Here is a 19,286-nt window from a genome sequence, read left to right on the forward strand (position 1 = left end):
AGTCTCGCTCTGTCACCCAGGCTGGAGTACAGTGGTGTGGTCTCAGCTTACTGCAACCTCCACTTCCCGGGTTCGAGCAATTCTCCTGCCTCAGTCTCCTAAGTAGCTGGGACTACAAGCACATGCCGCCATGGCTGGCTAATTTTTTGTATTTTAGTAGAGATATGGTTTCACCATGTTGCCCAGGCTGGTCTCGAACTCCTGAGCTCAGGCAATCTGCCCACCTCGGCCTCCAAAAGTGCTAGGATTACAGGCATGAGCCTAATTTTTTGAATTTTTAGTAGAGACGGAGTTTCACCACGTTGGCAAGGCTGGTCTCGAACTTCTGACCTTAGGTGACCCACCCACCTCGGCCTCCCAAAGTGCTGGGATTACAGGCATGAGCCACCACGCCCAGCCAAAAACAACAATCTTTTATAATGAAGGTGATGTTATAGGGAATCAGCAGAGGTCGGGCTTACAGAGGACCTGGAGGGGCCAGAACTAGCTAGGAAAGGGGCTGGGGGAGGAATGGCTTCCTGCAGGCTGCAGACCACAGCAAGGGGTCAGTGTGCACACAATGCAGTGTGCAGTTCTGGTGAGTCCTGAGGATGAAGCCAAAGCCAGAACCCAAGGGCTGTCAGGCCACACCCAAGATCAGTGGTGACACTGATTGTCACTCAGTGGAGACACTAAGTGTCTCCATAAGGAAGATGATTCCCATCTTGGAGAGATCAGAGTCAAGCAGAAGGCCTGGGCGAGCCTGGCAGGGTGCAGCATGAGGGGCCACAGCCAGAGGGGCAATGAGAGCCAACTGTGAAGGTGAGGGTGCATCATCAGTTCTAGAAGGTCCACACAGTCCATCTATGCTTCTGCAGCACGCGGAATACCATCAAGGCCACGATTTCCTTGAGTTTTAGCTTCCGTCCTCTGCTCTGATTTTTTGCATTTTTCCTGGTGTAGATAGATGCTGAGGCAAGTACTGTGATTTCGCAGGACCCTTCAGGGGCTGATATTCCCAAAGGTCTTCATTTTCTGCAGAGATCTTCGTTCAGCTCTTCTCTATGTCTCATTACCTGTACACCTGCTGCTGCTTTTCAGGAGCTAGATCATAGTTCTGGGCTATGCAGAGGCATGAAATAGTGATAAGTAGATCCCTGCAGCTTCAAAATAAATGTTGAAATAAATAGAGAAATAATATGAAAATTCAGAGTGTGTGTCACATAGGCTAGAGTCGTTTGGGGGATTCGACGAAATGATGTGTATGGAGGGTATAACGGTCTAGGTGCAATCAGGTAAGATACACCACATGATAGGTTAAATAAAAAATGTGAATGCATTATAAAATGTATTAACTATAATAAAGGCATAACTATAAGATATAAGGAAACTCTCTATGTACCTTAGGGCTGAGGGAGGGCCCCCAAGGAAGGATACGCTTGGGAGGGGTTCACCTTTTACTGGAGAAGGTGTGGACTGGCCACTGGGTAGCAGAGAAGTTGGCTGCTTTATCCAGACTGGAGTTGGTCTGGAGTTGGTGGGCAAACAATCAACCACCCTCCGGAAGGCAGGCAGGGCCAGACATCAGTCAGCAATCCCTGTGCCGGGGCTGCAGTGGGACCCTGCACTTGGGAGATGGCAGAGAATCTTCAGAGGAGCAGGCTGCATGGGAGGACGGGGAGAAGGCTCTCAGAGCGTGGGCTGCTCGGATGGAGCCCTGGGCCACAGACATGTGGCACGTGGGTCATGCTGGGGCTTTTTGCAGACAGGTTATCACCAGGACAAAGCCGCAGGGTTGCAGAGGGATCACTTTCAGGGGGCAGGATCCGCTGGAGTTCCTCACACCCACGTGGCTGACTCTCCCCACAGGCCCCAGAAAAACTGCAGGAAGGCCCTTCTGCCTGCACCTGAATGTCCTTTCTAGGCCCTCTACGGACAGAGCTTAACTAGGTGCTCACTTTAAGGAAAAATTGCTTAAAGGAATTCCATTGTCTATTATAGAACACAAATGGAAGGGTTCATTTGGAGTTTAGAGGCAATAAATTAACTGCCACTGAAAGCTTTGCAAAGAGACAGGCACGTAGTAGGTGCTCAGTGATTGGAAGTTGTGAGTATTACACTTTTTATTCAGTGAAACCGTGTACATCTAAATTATTGGGAATACAGTTAAAAGGCGGTCATCTTAGTATTTTTTGTTGTGTAATTTATTTTTGTGTATTACTTAACTAGACACAAAGCTGAGAATCTGCATGCAAAGTATTCCTAGTTTCTATTCATAATTCATATTTGTTTACTCTCTTTTTTGCCTAGGTCTTATACAATATGTTAATTGCCTTTACAAAGATGCATAAATTTGAAGACATAGAAACTGTCGACATTTTGGCTGGATGTGCCCGATTCATCGTTGTGGGGCTTGGAGGGGTATTGTTTGGCATCGTTTTTGGATTTATTTCTGCATTTATCACACGTTTCACTCAGAATATCTCTGCAATTGAGCCACTCATTGTCTTCATGTTCAGCTATTTGTCTTACTTAGCTGCTGAAACCCTCTATCTCTCCGGCATCCTGGCGTGAGTACAAACCAAGGATCAAGTCACATAGTAATAGAAAGAAAGTTTAGAACCACATCACATGAACCAGGCATCTGGGAAAGACATAACCAATGACGCTAACCCTCCAACATGTTGCAGATTTAGGATCTTCTAAACTTTTATAAAACCTGATTCGGGTTCTTTGTCAAACCAACGTTCTCTCCAGTGTCTGCCTTCATCTTCTTCTTGTGATTTGCCTGAGGAGGAAAGCATAGCAATTATCACGTCAATTTAGAAGGCTCAGGAAAGCTGGTACAGAGAACTGGGGAAACTTCAAGGTTAAGTTCTCATCTCAGTAGTGTGTTTTTTTCCTTGAAAAGTGTTTTTTTTTTTTGTTTTTTTGTTTTGTTTTGAGACAGAGTCTCGCTCTGTCGCCCAGGCTGGAGTGCAGTGGCACGATCTCGGCTCACTGCAAGCTCCGCCTCCCGGGTTCACGCCATTCTCCTGCCTCAGCCTCCTGAGTAGCTGGGACTACAGGTGCTGGCCACCACGCCCGGCTAATTTTTTGCATTTTTAGTAGCGATGGGGTTTCACCGTGTTAGCCAGGATGGTCTCGATCTCCTGACCTCGTGATCTGCCCGCCTTGGCCTCCCAAAGTGGAAAAGTTAATTTTAAAGTTGAAGAGAGGCTTGCACGAGGGACTGACATTCCTGGGCTCTGCCTTCTGCTGTGCCCCTCAAACCACATCATGCAGCCATGGCTCTTCAGTGTAGGATGAAACTAGGCAGATGGGATAAGACTAGAAATCTACATTTCCTTGCTCTAATGAAAATATTTTTGAAATGCTTATCCTTATGTCCTTGTATCCTTGAGATGTTTATCTTTGAATGAGGCTTCTCAGCTTGGCTTATTATATCTGATGATGTTGTTTTCTGTACGGCATTATCTTTCTTTCCAGCTATTCAGGCAGATACATTTAATTTTATTGTAGAGAAATACCTCTTTCAATTAAATGTGATAGTGCAAACTCTAGGCATCTGTCACTTTCCCACCTGGAAAATGATCAAAACTTCTAAGACAAGGCAAGTTTCTTTCTCTTTCCCATACTTGCTTAATGGCTCTAGAACAGAAATATTTGAAATAAAGCCAATAAAAAAGAACCTTGCATTGTCTTAGAAGTTTTGATCATTTATGGTTGGATTGGAGGAAATGAGAACCTTGAAGAATTATTCTGTTATTTTGGTTTAAGGCAGAGTAACGTAGAGAGTGTGAGTTGGGACTGACAAACTCTTCATGAAGAGGGAAAGAGAGAAGCATTCTGCATTGGGTGTGCCCATGCGAATTACGTGTCCTTTTATTTCACCATGCCACGCCCACCTTCCCACCACGTTCACCTTTACCTTGTAAAGATCTCTTAGGGAGGGAAAAGAGGGAGAAAGAAAATCTGCGGAAAATCTGCAGCCACAGAAGGGAATAAGGGAAATATTCCTGCATCAACACGGGCTTCATGAATCTGTGGCATTGCCTGTGGGGAGGGCGTTTTGTGGAGGGGGAAAACCTCATGGATTTTCTCTGAGACTCTGCTCCTTTTATAGAATCACAGCCTGCGCAGTAACAATGAAAAAGTACGTGGAAGAAAACGTGTCCCAGACATCATACACGACCATCAAGTACTTCATGAAGATGCTGAGCAGCGTCAGCGAGACTTTGATCTTCATCTTCATGGGTGTGTCCACTGTGGGCAAGAATCACGAGTGGAACTGGGCCTTCATCTGCTTCACCCTGGCCTTCTGCCAAATCTGGAGAGCCATCAGTAAGAGACGGCAGGGCTCCAGAGTCTCCGGTCCTGCTGCATTTTCAGTTCTCTTATTCCCTTCCGCAATGTTAAAACTGGAGGACTGAGTAGATGCTAACTGGTTTTACCGGTTAGGGTAGACTAGGAACCTGGTAGTGAGCAGGAATCTTTTCTGTTTGTTCCCTCAGTCAGCTCAAAGTAATTAGTGGTTGATAAGGTTCTGCACTGAAGCAAGGCTGGGGCAAGGAGTACTTTTTTTTAATTGAAGAAAGAACTTTCACATCTACCTATTTAAATATAATTCAGTCAATGGAAAAATACATGTTTGTTACTTTTTATTTGGAGTTGCACCAATGTTTTTGGTTCCTAAGACCAACATATCCCTTGCTCTTCACTTCTTTGCAGATTTGTATCCTCTTGCACCTTAAATCAGATATGGATTATAAACTGTGGGCATTTATTTACACTTTCACTATAGGATAAGTGAGATCTCACAAATTGTATTCTATGGAAGACAAATACTGATAGAAAACATCCCCCTAAATAGTATAGGTGGTTTCATTTGAGGGTTGAGTGCATGAATGTGTGATGTATAGCAAACAAACAAATCAGAAAATGAATATTTTTAAAAGAGCTTCGTATTAATTAGTAAGAACAACTTTAGAGTGTAACTGGCATCACACCTGTAAAATGTAACTAATCTTTTAAAATGAGAACTAGTGGCTGATGATTTACCTTGTACATTTATGTTTCAGGAGCTAGAAAAGAACATTAAGCACTGAACTACAGTATATGTGTTGCCTTTTGATTAAAAGCAAGTCTATTTTTAAGTGACTTGACTAATATTTGAAGTGTTATGTTAAATGACTTTGACCAATATTTTCAAGCCAATTACTCAAAGAGAAATTAGGCGAAATGGCTGATAACCTATCTTGAACATATTAATTCCAAATTCATTTAGGATGGGTTTTAGGCTCTAGAGGAGATTAACAAGAATACAGAAATATTAAAATATCTATAAGTAACTCTGAATATATATGTTTGTTGGGCTCCTTGGGGGAGAATAGAGGAAGCTGTGATACAAGTTTATTATCTTAAATCATTATCACTGGCCTTATTACAAACTAGCTGTTTGATCTTGGACAGACATGTAACCGCTCAAAATCGTCTCCCTCAACCACAGAATGATGGATTTGAACAAATTTCTTAGTTCCCTTTCAGTTCTAATACTCTGGGACTCTGGGAATCTACAGGGGAGTACAGCTAATGCCAAGAGAAGTAAAATTACAGAGCTTTAGCTCAGCCAACAAGAAAAGAAACTACCTAGGAGAGGATTTATATTGCAGGAACCTCGACATTGTTAATCCTTCATGATCCAGCTCAACCCCATACTCTTACAGTTGAGGAAACTGATGGAAAAACCACCAAAACAGTGACAAAATTGGCCACATCACAGCAATTGACAGAGCCAGGTGTTGGAATCCGGTTCTCCCGCTCATAGCCTGTTCTCTTCCCACCCTGACTCATCACAACTAATAGTAGTTCACACTCGTGAAGGCTTGCTACATAAAAGGCTGCATCTTATGTTATTTATGGATGTTAAATTTATTTAACCCTTACATTCACATTCTGAGAGAAAAGCTATGGCTACCCCATCAAGCAGATGAGGAGTCTGAGGACAGGAAATGGTTAAGAACCTCGCTCAAGGTCACATGACTGGCATGGAGAGGAACCAGAACAAACACAACAATATTTTAAAAAGTAAATTCACTTATCTTTTGCACTATCCATGTGCCTATTATCAAAGAATGCTTGCTGGCAAGTCTGTGTGACGAGACGCACGTGAGGATGTGGAGAGTTTTATTCTACGAAGTGAAACTCTTCTTTGACTCATCAGAGCTTTAGTGAGGACCTTTCCTAGCAGGCACCACTGCATTGGTGGTACCTAGGTTATGTGAGCCGCTTGGGGATGAAAACCAATGTGGTAGAAAACTCCTCTACGTTTCAAGCAAGCTCTTCCACCCTAAACCTTCTGTTTGAGAAGCTCACTGACAGTAAGAAGCGCCCACTCACCCCCCAACCCTTGCCAACTTCCTTCCTTGCTTGCACTGAACCTCAAGAGGGACAAGCCAACAATAAAGGATTTGATTGTAGAGACCATGGTCTCTAAGAGGACCCCTCTCATTTTTAAATTACAGACCTCCTTTGGATACCCAATGAGAATATGAAACGATAAGAATGCATTTATCTCCCCCACCCACTCAACAATATCCTTGCTTTGACTAGTTTTGAAAGGCGGGACAAAAATTATGAATATAGGTTAGAAAATATATACCTTACATTAACAAAATCAAGATTTTATTAATTTAAACACATAAATGCAGGCACATACACACAACACGTGCCAATAAACTGTAGCGAAGATTCCCACTTGAAGTGCTACTGTCTCACAACTAACAAAGTGAGAAGCCATAAAAGATACCCTACCTGGGATAGACAATCATGGGTGTATGATGGAATTAGGCTGCACTGTTTGCAGGGCACGCGCACACAACCTCAGTTCACTAGCTCTGTATCTCTGCTCGTTCATGATCCTCTGCTCTAATACATATTTCCCCCTTTCTAGGCGTATTTGCTCTCTTCTATATCAGTAACCAGTTTCGGACTTTCCCCTTCTCCATCAAGGACCAGTGCATCATTTTCTACAGTGGTGTTCGAGGAGCTGGAAGCTTTTCACTTGCATTTTTGCTTCCTCTGTCTCTTTTTCCTAGGAAGAAAATGTTTGTCACTGCTACTCTAGTAGTTATATACTTTACTGTATTTATTCAGGTAAGTAGATTTCCCTTATATTTAAAATAAATAGGTTATTTCAGGACAATGTAGTAAATTAGTAAAATACAAATAAAGGCATTTTATCTGATTTTCAGATCTGTGCTCAATACCCAAACTAAATTTCCGGAGATTTCTAGATCATGTTTGTGACCATCCTTTAACTTCTAAAATGTATTGCCTTTTAATCAATACAGCATATTTATCAAAAGATTCCTGAGTAACAGGTGACTAATAGTCACTCTATATTTCTGAAAATGAGATTCCAATTAGTACTAGGTAGCACAAGTTTTTGTTTTAGTTGGAGTTAGCTCTTAATGAACTAATGAAAGATTATTTTAATGGGTGAAACCAAATTCCTATATTAAAATACAGGCAGTATATCTATTTTTATTGCAGTACTTAAAGGAATGGAAAACTGAAATGAACATTTCAGCATTTATTCTGTAATAGCTAGTACAAAAACATATAGATTGGACATTCTAATAGTTTTGTTAATAAATTTGCTCTCTCTAGTGACAGTCTTCATTACAACAAAACCCTTTGTTTTGTTATTTCTGATCTAGGGAATCACAGTTGGCCCTCTGGTCAGGTACCTGGATGTTAAAAAAACCAATAAAAAAGAATCCATCAATGAAGAGCTTCATATTCGTGTAAGTTATCTCATAGTCACAATTAATAAATTAATAAGACATTTCCCCTTTGTCACCATGAGACGTGTGCACACGTCACTAGACTTCCTCTTTCCTCCCCTACTCTACCAAGAGTGACTGTATAAGTGTCCTATGGCTGCTGTAGGAAATTGCTACAAACTTAGTGCTTAAAACAATGCAGATCTATTGTCTTATAGTTCTGGAGGTCGGAAGTTCAAAATCCATTTGTTGCAGGGCTGTGCTCCTTTCTGGAGGCCCTGGGGAGAATCTGTTTCCTCACCTCCCACAGCTTCCAGAGGCTGCCTGTGTTCCTTGGCCCATGGCCCCTTCCATCTTCAGAGCCCGCAAAGGCTGCATCCCTCCAACAATGATCCTTCTGCCTCCCTCTTCCACACTGAAGGAGCTTTATGATCCCACTGCAGCCACGTGGATAGTTCAGGAGACTGTCTCCAGCTTAAGGTCTGCTGATTAGCAACCTTAAGTCCATCTGCCACTTAATCCTCCTTTAAACTAAACTACCATATTCACAAGTTCTGGGGATTAAGACATGGATATCTTCGCAAGGTCATTGTTCTCCCTACCACAGTCTGCCCTCTGTCTCCCAAAGATTCATATCTGTTCCACATGCAAAATATCTTCCTTCTATCCCAATACCCCAAAAGTCTCAATACACTGCATCATCAATTCAAAATCCAAAATATCATCTGAATCTTATCAGTTCAAAAATCCCAAATCTCAATATCTCCATCATCTAGAGCAGGGCTCAGTGAGGCTCTGGGTATAATCTATTCTGAGGCTCAGTTTCTCTTCATCTATGAATTTGCAAAACTCAGGAAACAAGTTATCTGCTCTTAAAATATATGGTAGGACACTCATTGAATAACAGTTATAACTGTTGCCTTTCAAAAAACTATGGAGATAATGGAAGAAAAAAAGGAGTCATCGATACCAAGCAAACTTCAATGTTTCCTGGGCAAGCTCTATTTGGTTCCAAGGGCTGGGAATCCCCTAATCTCTTGCAACTCTTTGTTCTACCCTCTGGGTTCTCAACTTCACCCTCTGAATCATACTTCCTTTTTTTTTTTATAAAGGTAGCATAAATTTGCAGCTGAGTAATTTTATCAGTCTATTTCTTGCTTATAGAATTGTGAGGGTCCGACATCTTTCTTTCATTTTGTCCTCCTTTTTTGTCCAAGCTGGTGGTGTGTCCATCAGGGTTCAACAGAGAAGCAGAGCCAGTAGGATGGATGGATATAGATATAGATAGATATAGATAGAGATAGAGATACAGATACAGATACAGATATAGATATAGATACAGATACAGATATAGATTTAGATATAGATATAGATATAGATATAGATATAGATATAGATATAGATATAGGAAGAGATTTGTTGTAAGGAATTGTTTTTCACTAGTGTTACGGCTGGATAGGAAAGCCCAAAATCCAGGGGACAGGCCATCCAGAAGAGCAGGCTGGAACCCTCAGGCATGAGCCAAAGCTGCTGTCTACAAGTAGGATTTTTTCTTCATCAAGGAAGCCTCAGGCCTGTTCTTAAGACATTTCAACTGAATCAGTCCCACCCAGATTATCTGGGGTCATCTGCCTTAAGACAACTGATTATGGACTTTAATCAGATCTATAAAATACATTTACAGCAACATCTAGAGTGCTGTTTGATTGAATAACCGGGGACTTGCCTGTCTAAATTGATACCTCAAAATACTATCACAGTAACTAACATTCAAAATTGTCCTGTTTATTTCTAAAATCACTGTTCCAGTGAAATATGGGGTCCTCTGCCCTTTTTGAATATAGGAGGGGCAAAGGGTATTACTTCTTTTGCAAACATGGCCGAGTGGCAGATTTTAGTGAAAACATCCCAATCAGGCAAAGATGAATATGACATTGGGCATGGTTTCTACTTGTTTGTTTAAGTTCAGCACAACATTGAAGGGATACCACTGTGTACAGCTCCAAGGAATAGAAATGAGAACTAATGTCTGAAGGGTTATAGGTGGAGACTTCAACTCAGTTAATGAAAGAGCATTCTGACAATCATTTCCTGATTGGCACACCCGAAGCTGAAGTGGATGTGTCTAACCAGTGATTGGGAACATGTGGCATGGTTGCTGTACATGAGATTCAAGCTTTGAGGAGATAGTTGAACCTGAAAAATTTTAGGTTTCCTCTATCCCTGAGAATTCACCATTTTAATACTAGAGAAACTGATGAATGATGAAGTCTTCCAAAATCTACCCTAAAGTTCATGGTCAAAGTGACCTAGGAAATTTGGTTATTTAAATTCCAGGAAATCCTAATGAAAAATTTTCAAGGCCATTTGAAAATAATTAACAGATAAGGATAAGTAGTGACTGTTTTAAAACATGTAACAACTTAACATCTATCTTTATCTCCTATGATTTATTATTTCGACATATTGCATAATCCACCTAAGTCCAGGGAACTTGGATATTTCACTCTTCTCTCATTTATTTTTCGTTTCCTCAAAAAAGTTATAATTTTTGGTAGAAGGTAGTGAATCAATTATTTAATAATTAATTTAATATTTCAATCTGTTTTTCAAAACAAAATTCAGAAGCCAGTATAGACTTCAATAATTTCAAATTTAAAATATTTGGAGACTAATTTCATAATTATTTTGAAGATTGTACTTTTTCCTAAATTTCCATAAACAATTTTGGATAAAACAAATGCAATATAATTTGCTTAAGTGGTCAAATGTAATTACTCAGATCAAACGAGCATATTAAAATGAGAGATACTTTGTTATTCTATGTTATAGTAGAATATTAACAGAATTATATTTTCAGAAATTATATGATTGGATTACAGTGTGTTCTTTTCTTCTGCAATGAAATTAAAAGTAAGTTATTACAATTATTTAATAATATCTTAAATATGATATATTTTATTATTAATTATCCTCCGAATGATTTCAGTAATGAGAAATTTCCTAGATCATTCTAGAAAAGTATTATCCAAAGCAAATGCCAGGTGCCCTGTTTTCATTACGTATTATGTGAATTATGAAGAAACTTATCTACAGAGTCTTTAAACCAAAGTTGAAATTACTATGAAAGGCATCAAATATTTTATTACATGAACACAGTGATAGAAAGTCAGATAGGCTCCAGAAAATTAAAGCCTCCTCTGTTTTTTAAAGTGCCTTAGTTGTCCTGTGTGTGTCTTTCAGAGTTCGCGTTTCTCCAGCAATCATTTTCTTGTGTTTGTTTGGCAGCTGATGGATCACTTAAAGGCTGGAATCGAAGATGTGTGTGGGCACTGGAGTCACTACCAAGTGAGAGACAAGTAAGGAGGCTGAGGGTTTCACTCCCTGACGAAGGAGGCTGAGGGTTTCACTCCCTGACAAACTTCTAAAGGTTCCATTGGAAGCTGGGCATAAAACCAGAGAGAATTCAGGGAATGGAGACCAAGAAGATAAAGTGCTCCTGAGCCATCCCCTACAGGAAGCGGTTGAAATTCCAGGGCATGCTAAGCCTGGAAAATGAAGAATTGTCAGGTGGAAGACGCAGTTGACTTGGTGTAGGTTGTTTCAGAGAGAACTAGTACAGCTAGTGGGTAGAAATTAGAAAAGTAATATTTAAGTTAAAAACAAGGACAAGGTTCCCAATGATAAGATCAGCTGTACCACGGAATGGCCAGCTTAGAAAAGGAGTTTAGAAAGGGAGCTCGGTGCCTCCTTAGGAATCCTGGCAAGGGATTCCTCCATTGTTGGGGAGGCCATGGTGGAAGATCTTTAAGATTCTCAAATATAGTAATTCTTTTTTAAAATGCTCAAATCCCTCTTCTTCACCATATCTCACCTTTCAGAATGTATTGTTTTACTGGACTTAGTTTCCAGTTCAGGAGGGAGGTTGCTGCTAGAGTTGTCAGTGAGTAGCTGGAAGCTCACTGAGGATGGGGCTCTGAGAAGCTCTCACTCTCGTGGCGCAGGCAAGGAAAAGAAAGTGCGGAAGGAGATTGAGAAGAAGTGGTCAGAGAGGCTGGCAGCGAAGCAGGAGCGAGTCAGGGTGTGGAGGGCACAGAGGGAGGACCCAGCACGTCAGGAGACACAAAGCATCCAGTACGGGAAGAATGAGGGCAGCCTCTGGAGTTGAACAGGACAAGGTTAAGGCGAGCTCAGTGAGAAGTAAGTCAGGGAGGGTGTTATGGTTGGGGAGGTGATTACCGTGGGCTGAGAATACACAGGAACCGTGGCTTCTCGTGAGGGCAGAAAACTAGAAGACAGAAGATTGACCCAGTTGGAGTAAGAGGAGGCCTGGTCTGAGCCGAGCTCGGACAACAAAGCTCAGGAAGCCAGCCCCTAACCCTGGAGGGGCTTAGCTGACAGAGCTTGTGCACCTCACAGACCAAGAAACCAATCGCCAGATAATAAACCAGCAGCCCGGAAAGCTATGTGCCCCTCTGGAAAATAAAGCAGGCGGGCAAACTACTCTTTGAATGTAAAATGATTGAAAGTGTTGAAAATTCCAACTCCAAACAAATGGCTGACTCTGAAGGCACCATATGCACATCTCAGCTCAGTCAAATGGGCTGGCCAGAGGTTCCTTACAATAGTCAGCGGCCATCAGTCTCGCCTATTCAGAATCTCCATCATTCAGGCTATTGGGACATACGTAGGGTTTTTTTCTTCCCCTTAATTGGTAGGATTCAAAATGATCTGCAGCATAATGGGGCAAAACTACTGTAACTACCGGGCCATTTAAAGTTATTGGGTTCTGGTTGAATAGGCCAGTATTACTGTAAGTGCAGCTGCCGCTGTTACGCGCTGTTAGAATGGAACACTTGTTCAAAAGCTTCAGCCCCCTCATTTCTCCTCTTACAATTGGAGCTGAGCTGGGCTGGGCCTCCCCCGCGCCTCACTTATGCACACTTTTTGCCCTGATTGCAGCTTGTCCCTTCCTTTTGTTTAGCTGATTTTCAATGTATTCAGGCCAGTAGGCCATTCTTTTTTTTTATTTTAAAAAATGCATAAATACTATGAATTTTTTTTAAAAAAATGTGTTCAAATGCTATGAATTCCAGGCACTGTCCTGATGTTTCTTCAGAATAAAGTTAAGTAGTAAGTAGTTTGTTTCAAGAGAAATGCATACTTAACGTAACACATACAGATGTTCAAGATTTCCAAAATGTTGGTTTTCATTTTTAGGTTTAAGAAGTTTGATCATAGATACTTACGGAAAATCCTCATCAGAAAGAACCTACCCAAATCAAGCATTGTTTCTTTGTACAAGAAGCTGGAAATGAAGCAAGCCATCGAGATGGTGGAGACTGGGATACTGAGCTCTACAGCTTTCTCCATTCCCCATCAGTGAGTCATATCTGTTCTTTGTTCTAAACTTTCACTGTCAGAATTCCAAGGGGCACTGACTCATTGCCTCATTTAAAGGTATACGAGGAGTAAAGAGGCAGAAATATAAAGAAGAAATTATTTTTAAAATATGTAATCTAAGTCTTGGCATTTTTATGGCTTGGCCCAAGCTCACATATTTTACCTAGTTTCTGAAAATTACTTTCTAGCAAATGTTGTTTCCTTAGAGTTGTATGACATCTTTCTTTGGGAGGGAAGGGCAAGCGAATGTGTAGAACTGCAGCATATTTTACAAGACTGTCTCATTTTCCTCCTGACATGACCCCCGTGCATGTGATTCTGTCCTTCCTACCATTGTGTTTCTTCCCATAAGCCATTTCTCTTCCTCTTTTACATGAGAGATGAGTTAACTTTCTGAGATGATAACTTGGATTTGGGAAGGAGTGATGATAGCAAGAGGTGGGGTCATTGGTGGCCTATGTAAAGAGAAAGTTGTGTTTGTAATTGCGTCTAAGGCGAAGGTCTACATGAGATTGTGAAATTTGTCTTGAGTCTATGTGAGACCAGCTTGGAGTAGAAGCAGGGAGTTGCCTGGATTCCTGGGGAACAGGGAGTTGTGGAAGCAGGACATAGGGAGGGGTGATACTGGAATATAAACCCATCATTACAAGATGATTTTCTATGCAACATGGTAGAGCCTCTGGTAGCCACTTGTCCCAAGAGCTGGCTAAATACTTCTTAAAGCTGTTTTAACTCTGACATTTAATGAGAGCCCCTTCAATGTCAAAAGAATTCATTAATTTCCCAAAGATGCCCAGTTTTTCTCCAACAAATGATTTATTGGGAAAATTAATCACAACGTATATTTAGGATAAGGAACATGGGCCCCCTCCATCCTGTTGTCTTCAGCAGGTAAAAACACTTGATCATATGCTTCAATTATGTCTTCACATTTAAAAAGGAAGTTGGAAGAAGAGCTAAGAATAGGTAGCAATAAATTTGTCACTATTGCCTGAGTGTTATTTCTGAGATAACACCTTCATCCCTTGCCTGCTAATAAATCAGAAACACCCTTGCATTTCTTACATGGCCTGAGAAGAATCCTAACTGAAAGTCACTAAGAAATAAGGCAGAAAGCTTTGTATTATACTGAGATAATCCCTGAGGATATCTCAGTATAATACAAAGCTTTCTGCCTTATTTCTTAGTGGCTTTTCTTTGAGGGTGGTGGAGGGGTTGTTGGTTTGTTTTGATGCTGCTCATCATATGGCTTTAAGGAAACTTCTGATATTAAAATGGAAAAGTGTTGACAAATATATACTGGCAGTGCTCTGCTGCATCATGGTGGAGCCCCAGGCAAAGGAAACATCAGGCATATTGATCCTCTATTATTTAAAATGTTGATATTATATTCATCAGTAATTTTTTGCATTGACCTTTATTTCTATAAATATTGCATTTAAATCTGACTTACCTTAGTTACTGAGTTTTTTGCAACCCCCTTGCATTTGACACCTTTGATCCAATCCTGTCTGTTAAGACACCTCCTGTGTGCCAGGCACCTTGAAGCAGACACAGGCCTTGCCCTCATGGACACTATACTCTGGTAGGGTCATGACATTAACAAAAAAGGCCACACAAACATAATCATAAAGAATAGAGAGCTATGCAAGTCTATGAGAAGTGCACCTCGCCTGGGCTCCTTGCCTTTGACCTGCTCACTGAAGGATGAATGCTGATTAATGCAGTTTAGACCATTTCACTTATGTGAGCCCTTGGTTTAGGAAGGTATGGGTGCTTATCTAAATGAGAATCAGTCTGCCAGGTGGCAAAGCATATTTTGAATTTTTGTATTACATTGCATCAGTCATAAGCATTTGCCTTAATTTCTGATCTCAAGGCAATCTTTAAACCAGTTTTATTTGGAGTGGGGGCCTGCCGGTTAAGTCAATTATTTCTTTAGAAATGAATTTAATATTAGTGAAAGAGCCTTATAGGTACGAGATAATTTTTTTTTCCTCGTACACCCCAAGCAGTTAGTTAACTGGGGTGGGAGAGATTTTTTAAAGTTGATATTTAATACATATTTAGTATTTAAATTGCCTTTATTTGATCTCATCAGAAATCTGTAGGACGTCAAGCAAAAAGGAATTCCTCTCCTGAGATCAAAGCAGCTAATTTCTTACCAAACAAACCTTCATACAATAATAGGAAAAAGAAGTGTGTACTCAGCTCGCTTTTTATTATTCTGTATGAGATGATAACAACAAAATGCACAGGTATTTTTTTCTTTAGAAGTTCAAGCAATTGTTCTACAAAAGGTTTAGATTTTCAAATTCTATGACCTTCAGGAGAACACTGCCACTATGGTTGTCTATTTGCACAGTTTGGATGATGTTGATTTTTTGGAATCCCATTGCTTTTACATACATTATCTTATTTGAAACTCAAAGCAATCCTGTGAATAAGTAGAATATGCACTTTGATTACTATCTCAAATATGAAGCAGCTCATCTCACCAATGAGTGGTAAGCTGTTAGAAATTATCAGAGATAGAGACCCAAGCTGATTAAAAGTGTTGAAGCTTTAAACATTTTTTGATTAAAGTGATATAAAATATTTATATATTTATAGGCATAACAAACATAACCACCATGCAACTTCAAAATGTATTTTAAAACTCCCAGATAATTTTAATGTGTCATTTTTTTAAAGAGGCCTAAAGTAACTTCATTGTAGTCTAAGAATTGTCTAATGGATTGCACATTGACAGATATAAATTCACATTTCCACATTCTCACACAGAAGACTAGGATGCAGGTTCTGATGCCATTTTTCACTTCCACAGTGGAACACTGTATTTTGAGGAGCAGCATCATCTCAGCCACTCATCACTCATTCCAAATGTTGTTCATCTTGGTGACCTCTGTAAAAACATGCTAAGCAGCTGCACACAGGGCTGCTGGTGGGTTCCACTGTGTGCACCGCAGGCAAGTCTTCTTGTCCTCTGAGCCCACTTTTCCTACAGACTTCACATCTTAGCTGCTTAAAAAAAGATGTGTTCTTCTAAATAAATTCCCAAGTCATATTTGATATTTTGGAACTTCATCCTACGATATGTGTATTCTACTAGATGTTATAGTAGAATTGAAGCTTCGTTTTACATTATTATAGCAACCGACCAAAAGAGAAAAAGAATGAGGGCAGACTGAAGAGAGGTTGATTGATGAGAACAAATATACACTTGGAGAGAAGAAATAAGCTCTGGTGGTTGATAGGACTGTAGAGTAACTATAGTTAACACTAATTGTACATTTCAAAATAGCTAGAAGAGAATGATTTGAATGTTTCTAACATAAAGAAAAGATAAAAATGTAAGGTGATGGATATCCCAATTACCCTAATTTAATTATACGAATGTATCAAATTATCACATACACCCCAAAACTATGTACAACTATTATGTATCAGTATAAAAGATAAGTAAGAAGAGTTATGGGAAAGATGAACGTTGTATTCAATATACGTAGGTTCAGATTTTTCCAGTTTGATTGAAATTATTGCAGAACTTTTATTTAAGGTGATGAAGATCTCCTTTATGGATAATGAATGAATGGTCCAGTGACAAGAGTCTTTTGGTTTATAAGTTGACTTGATATAGAAATGATCACTCATTCAGTTTTTCTAAAGCTGTATCTCCTGTGTTCATGCTGTGAGTATTTCAGGGACGATTTTGCTAATGAAGTGGCATGAAGAAAACTCCAGGTATCACCTTGCCCAAGGGAATCAGTTCTGTAGCTGTAGAATGATAGCTGATATAATTCCATAGCTGCGGCTTCTCAGTGTGGCTCCATGAAGGGAAATGCCTTTGGGATACCTGGAGCACCCATTCCAGCCAGAGCTTGAATGGATTTTAACTAAGTTCGTCCTCCCCAAAGTGGTCAGTTATAAACTGGGAAGAGTGCCAAGTTAGAGCTACTGCTATCTCAAGTGTAACTTTACCATTTCCTTTATTAATGGTTTTCCCTATTAGGTTGTTTCATAATGAACACATAAATGGAACTATTTGACTAGCTGTTGTTTCTGCTTAGCAGTACATCACATTCACCACATTAAAGGAATGTGTTCAGATTGTGGAAGTGTGTGGGCATATCTAAATCAGAATAAATGTTATTTGAAGGACATTTAAACAGTTAGGTTTAAATGCCCTGATAATAATGTTTAGATCACCAAGGGTGGTAACTGTATATCAATAGAGGCGGCATTTGCAGGTTTACGATATGGAAACTGATTTCGATCAGTTTATAGAGAGGACATTAGTCAGTCTACAGATAGCATTGCTAAACAAAATCCAGGCTTGCTGTGATATTCAGTATCCAAGTCCTTTAATATCTTTTATCAAATGTACATTACTTTTAAAATGTCTTCACTATTTATGGCTGTATTGCTACTAATGTTTTGAAAAATACTTAAAAGGTGGCCTGTATTAAAACTAATAAATACTCATGTCTGTGGACAATTATCTTAAGAGCATATGCAAGCAGATATCAAAGGCTTCAGTGCCCTTATGCGTTCAAAATTCAAAAGAGCTGAGGCTAGAAACAAACAAACAAACAAACAAACCCATTAAGGTTTATATCAAGATGTTAAGGAAGGTGATAGTATTAAAAAGGATGTTAATTACTTTTAGTTCTCTCCTTTTTGTTCTTATGTTCCACATGGAATATATATTATTCATGTAATACAAAGTTTTTTAAAATTACTGCCACTAGATTGTAATCAAATACATCTGTCACATGATAATTCTTCCCCCAGCAATGTCAGGACTTTATAATCCCCAGAGGACAATTGTGCATTGACTGCTAACCTGGGCACAGGCATAACCCGTTTTTTAATCCCTTCCAGAGGTGGGAAGGGGTCACAGTGTATAATATCTTAGAGCTGGGCTGGCTTTCATGGTATAAATGGTCGAATTGCCCTTGTAAAATGTGATTCTGGTTTCTTCAATTATTTCTTAACCAAAGATAAAATCCCTACAGGTACAATTCCAATATAAATGTACTCATGAAACTAATATTCTGTTAGATAAATGCTAATCAAAATGTGGTGTGTAGATGGTATTAATCTGTGAATTGCTTGTCACCTGTCCTCAATGAGATAGGTAAGTACAAAACTAGCAAAGAGTTTGTCTTTGAATGAATCATTTTTTTTCTGTTGCATTTAACGGTGAAATATTTGGATTGCATGGTATGGTATCATTTTCTAACAATTGATTTTTATTGCGTTGTACAAACATTTCAGTCTATAACAGATTTGGAGGAAAAAAATAACTTGTTACCACTTTAGACCTTTTTAAAAAAATGGGTTGGAATAATTACCATATATAAGCTATAGCCAAGGGAACAGTATTTTCAAAACCTGAAGTCAGGACATATGTTCTAACATCGAATCAACTTACTAGAACGATAGGAAAAATTATATGTAGGATTCTGGAACTTAGGATTCCCCTCAGTACAGAGGAAGGCCCACTGATAGTTTTGTGGCACTTCTTGCCAAATGAAAGAATAATGTTTGTCTCTTCTCCAATAACTATTCCAGGGCCCAGAGGATACAAGGAATCAAAAGACTTTCCCCTGAAGATGTGGAGTCCATAAGGGACATTCTGACATCCAACATGTACCAAGTTCGGCAAAGGGTGTGTATGAGCCACCTGTGTTGTCCGCATTGTATGTCCTTGAAAACAGTCTCTGAAGGGGGAGTCTGTTGATGTTCAAGTCTCCTGATGTTCACGTCACCCTCTGTAAGGTGGTCACTTGCTGAATATTTTCTCTCTGCTTAGTTTGGAGAATAGAAAGTTAATTGTCATGATTCTGCTGCAAAATTGGCACCTGTGACATAAAAAGAAATGCAAATCTAGTTACCGTCTCTAGGGGGCAGGCTGCCCTAGCCCTGCAGCCTGGTGCTTTCCAGAACTAGCAGGTCTCTGCAGAGAAGCACACACACCACACCACAGAACAAAGATGGCACCAGGATGCTGATCACAGTGCAGTTGTCCCAATTGTATTGACTATAGTAAAGATGAGAAAGTTGAGATAGTTTAGGTTACAATATTGAAACTATAATTTATAATGAATAAAT

The 19,286-nt window shown here is 39.9% G+C and overlaps 1 protein-coding gene across 1 annotated transcript in view; it reads left to right on the forward strand.

Moving 5' to 3' along the window:
- SLC9A4 (solute carrier family 9 member A4) overlaps positions 1-19,286 on the forward strand; it is a 60,742-nt gene that overhangs the window by 27,915 nt on the left and 13,541 nt on the right. Inside the window, exons 3-9 of the mRNA XM_004031534.5 lie at positions 2,290-2,549; positions 4,106-4,323; positions 6,932-7,134; positions 7,701-7,787; positions 11,055-11,125; positions 12,987-13,148; positions 18,747-18,843. Of these exons, the coding sequence (XP_004031582.1) occupies positions 2,290-2,549; positions 4,106-4,323; positions 6,932-7,134; positions 7,701-7,787; positions 11,055-11,125; positions 12,987-13,148; positions 18,747-18,843 (1,098 nt within the window). The remainder of the gene's footprint in view (positions 1-2,289; positions 2,550-4,105; positions 4,324-6,931; positions 7,135-7,700; positions 7,788-11,054; positions 11,126-12,986; positions 13,149-18,746; positions 18,844-19,286) is intronic.

This window comes from Gorilla gorilla, chromosome 12 (genome assembly GCF_029281585.2).
Source record: "Gorilla gorilla gorilla isolate KB3781 chromosome 12, NHGRI_mGorGor1-v2.1_pri, whole genome shotgun sequence".
Lineage (NCBI taxonomy): Eukaryota > Metazoa > Chordata > Mammalia > Primates > Hominidae > Gorilla > Gorilla gorilla.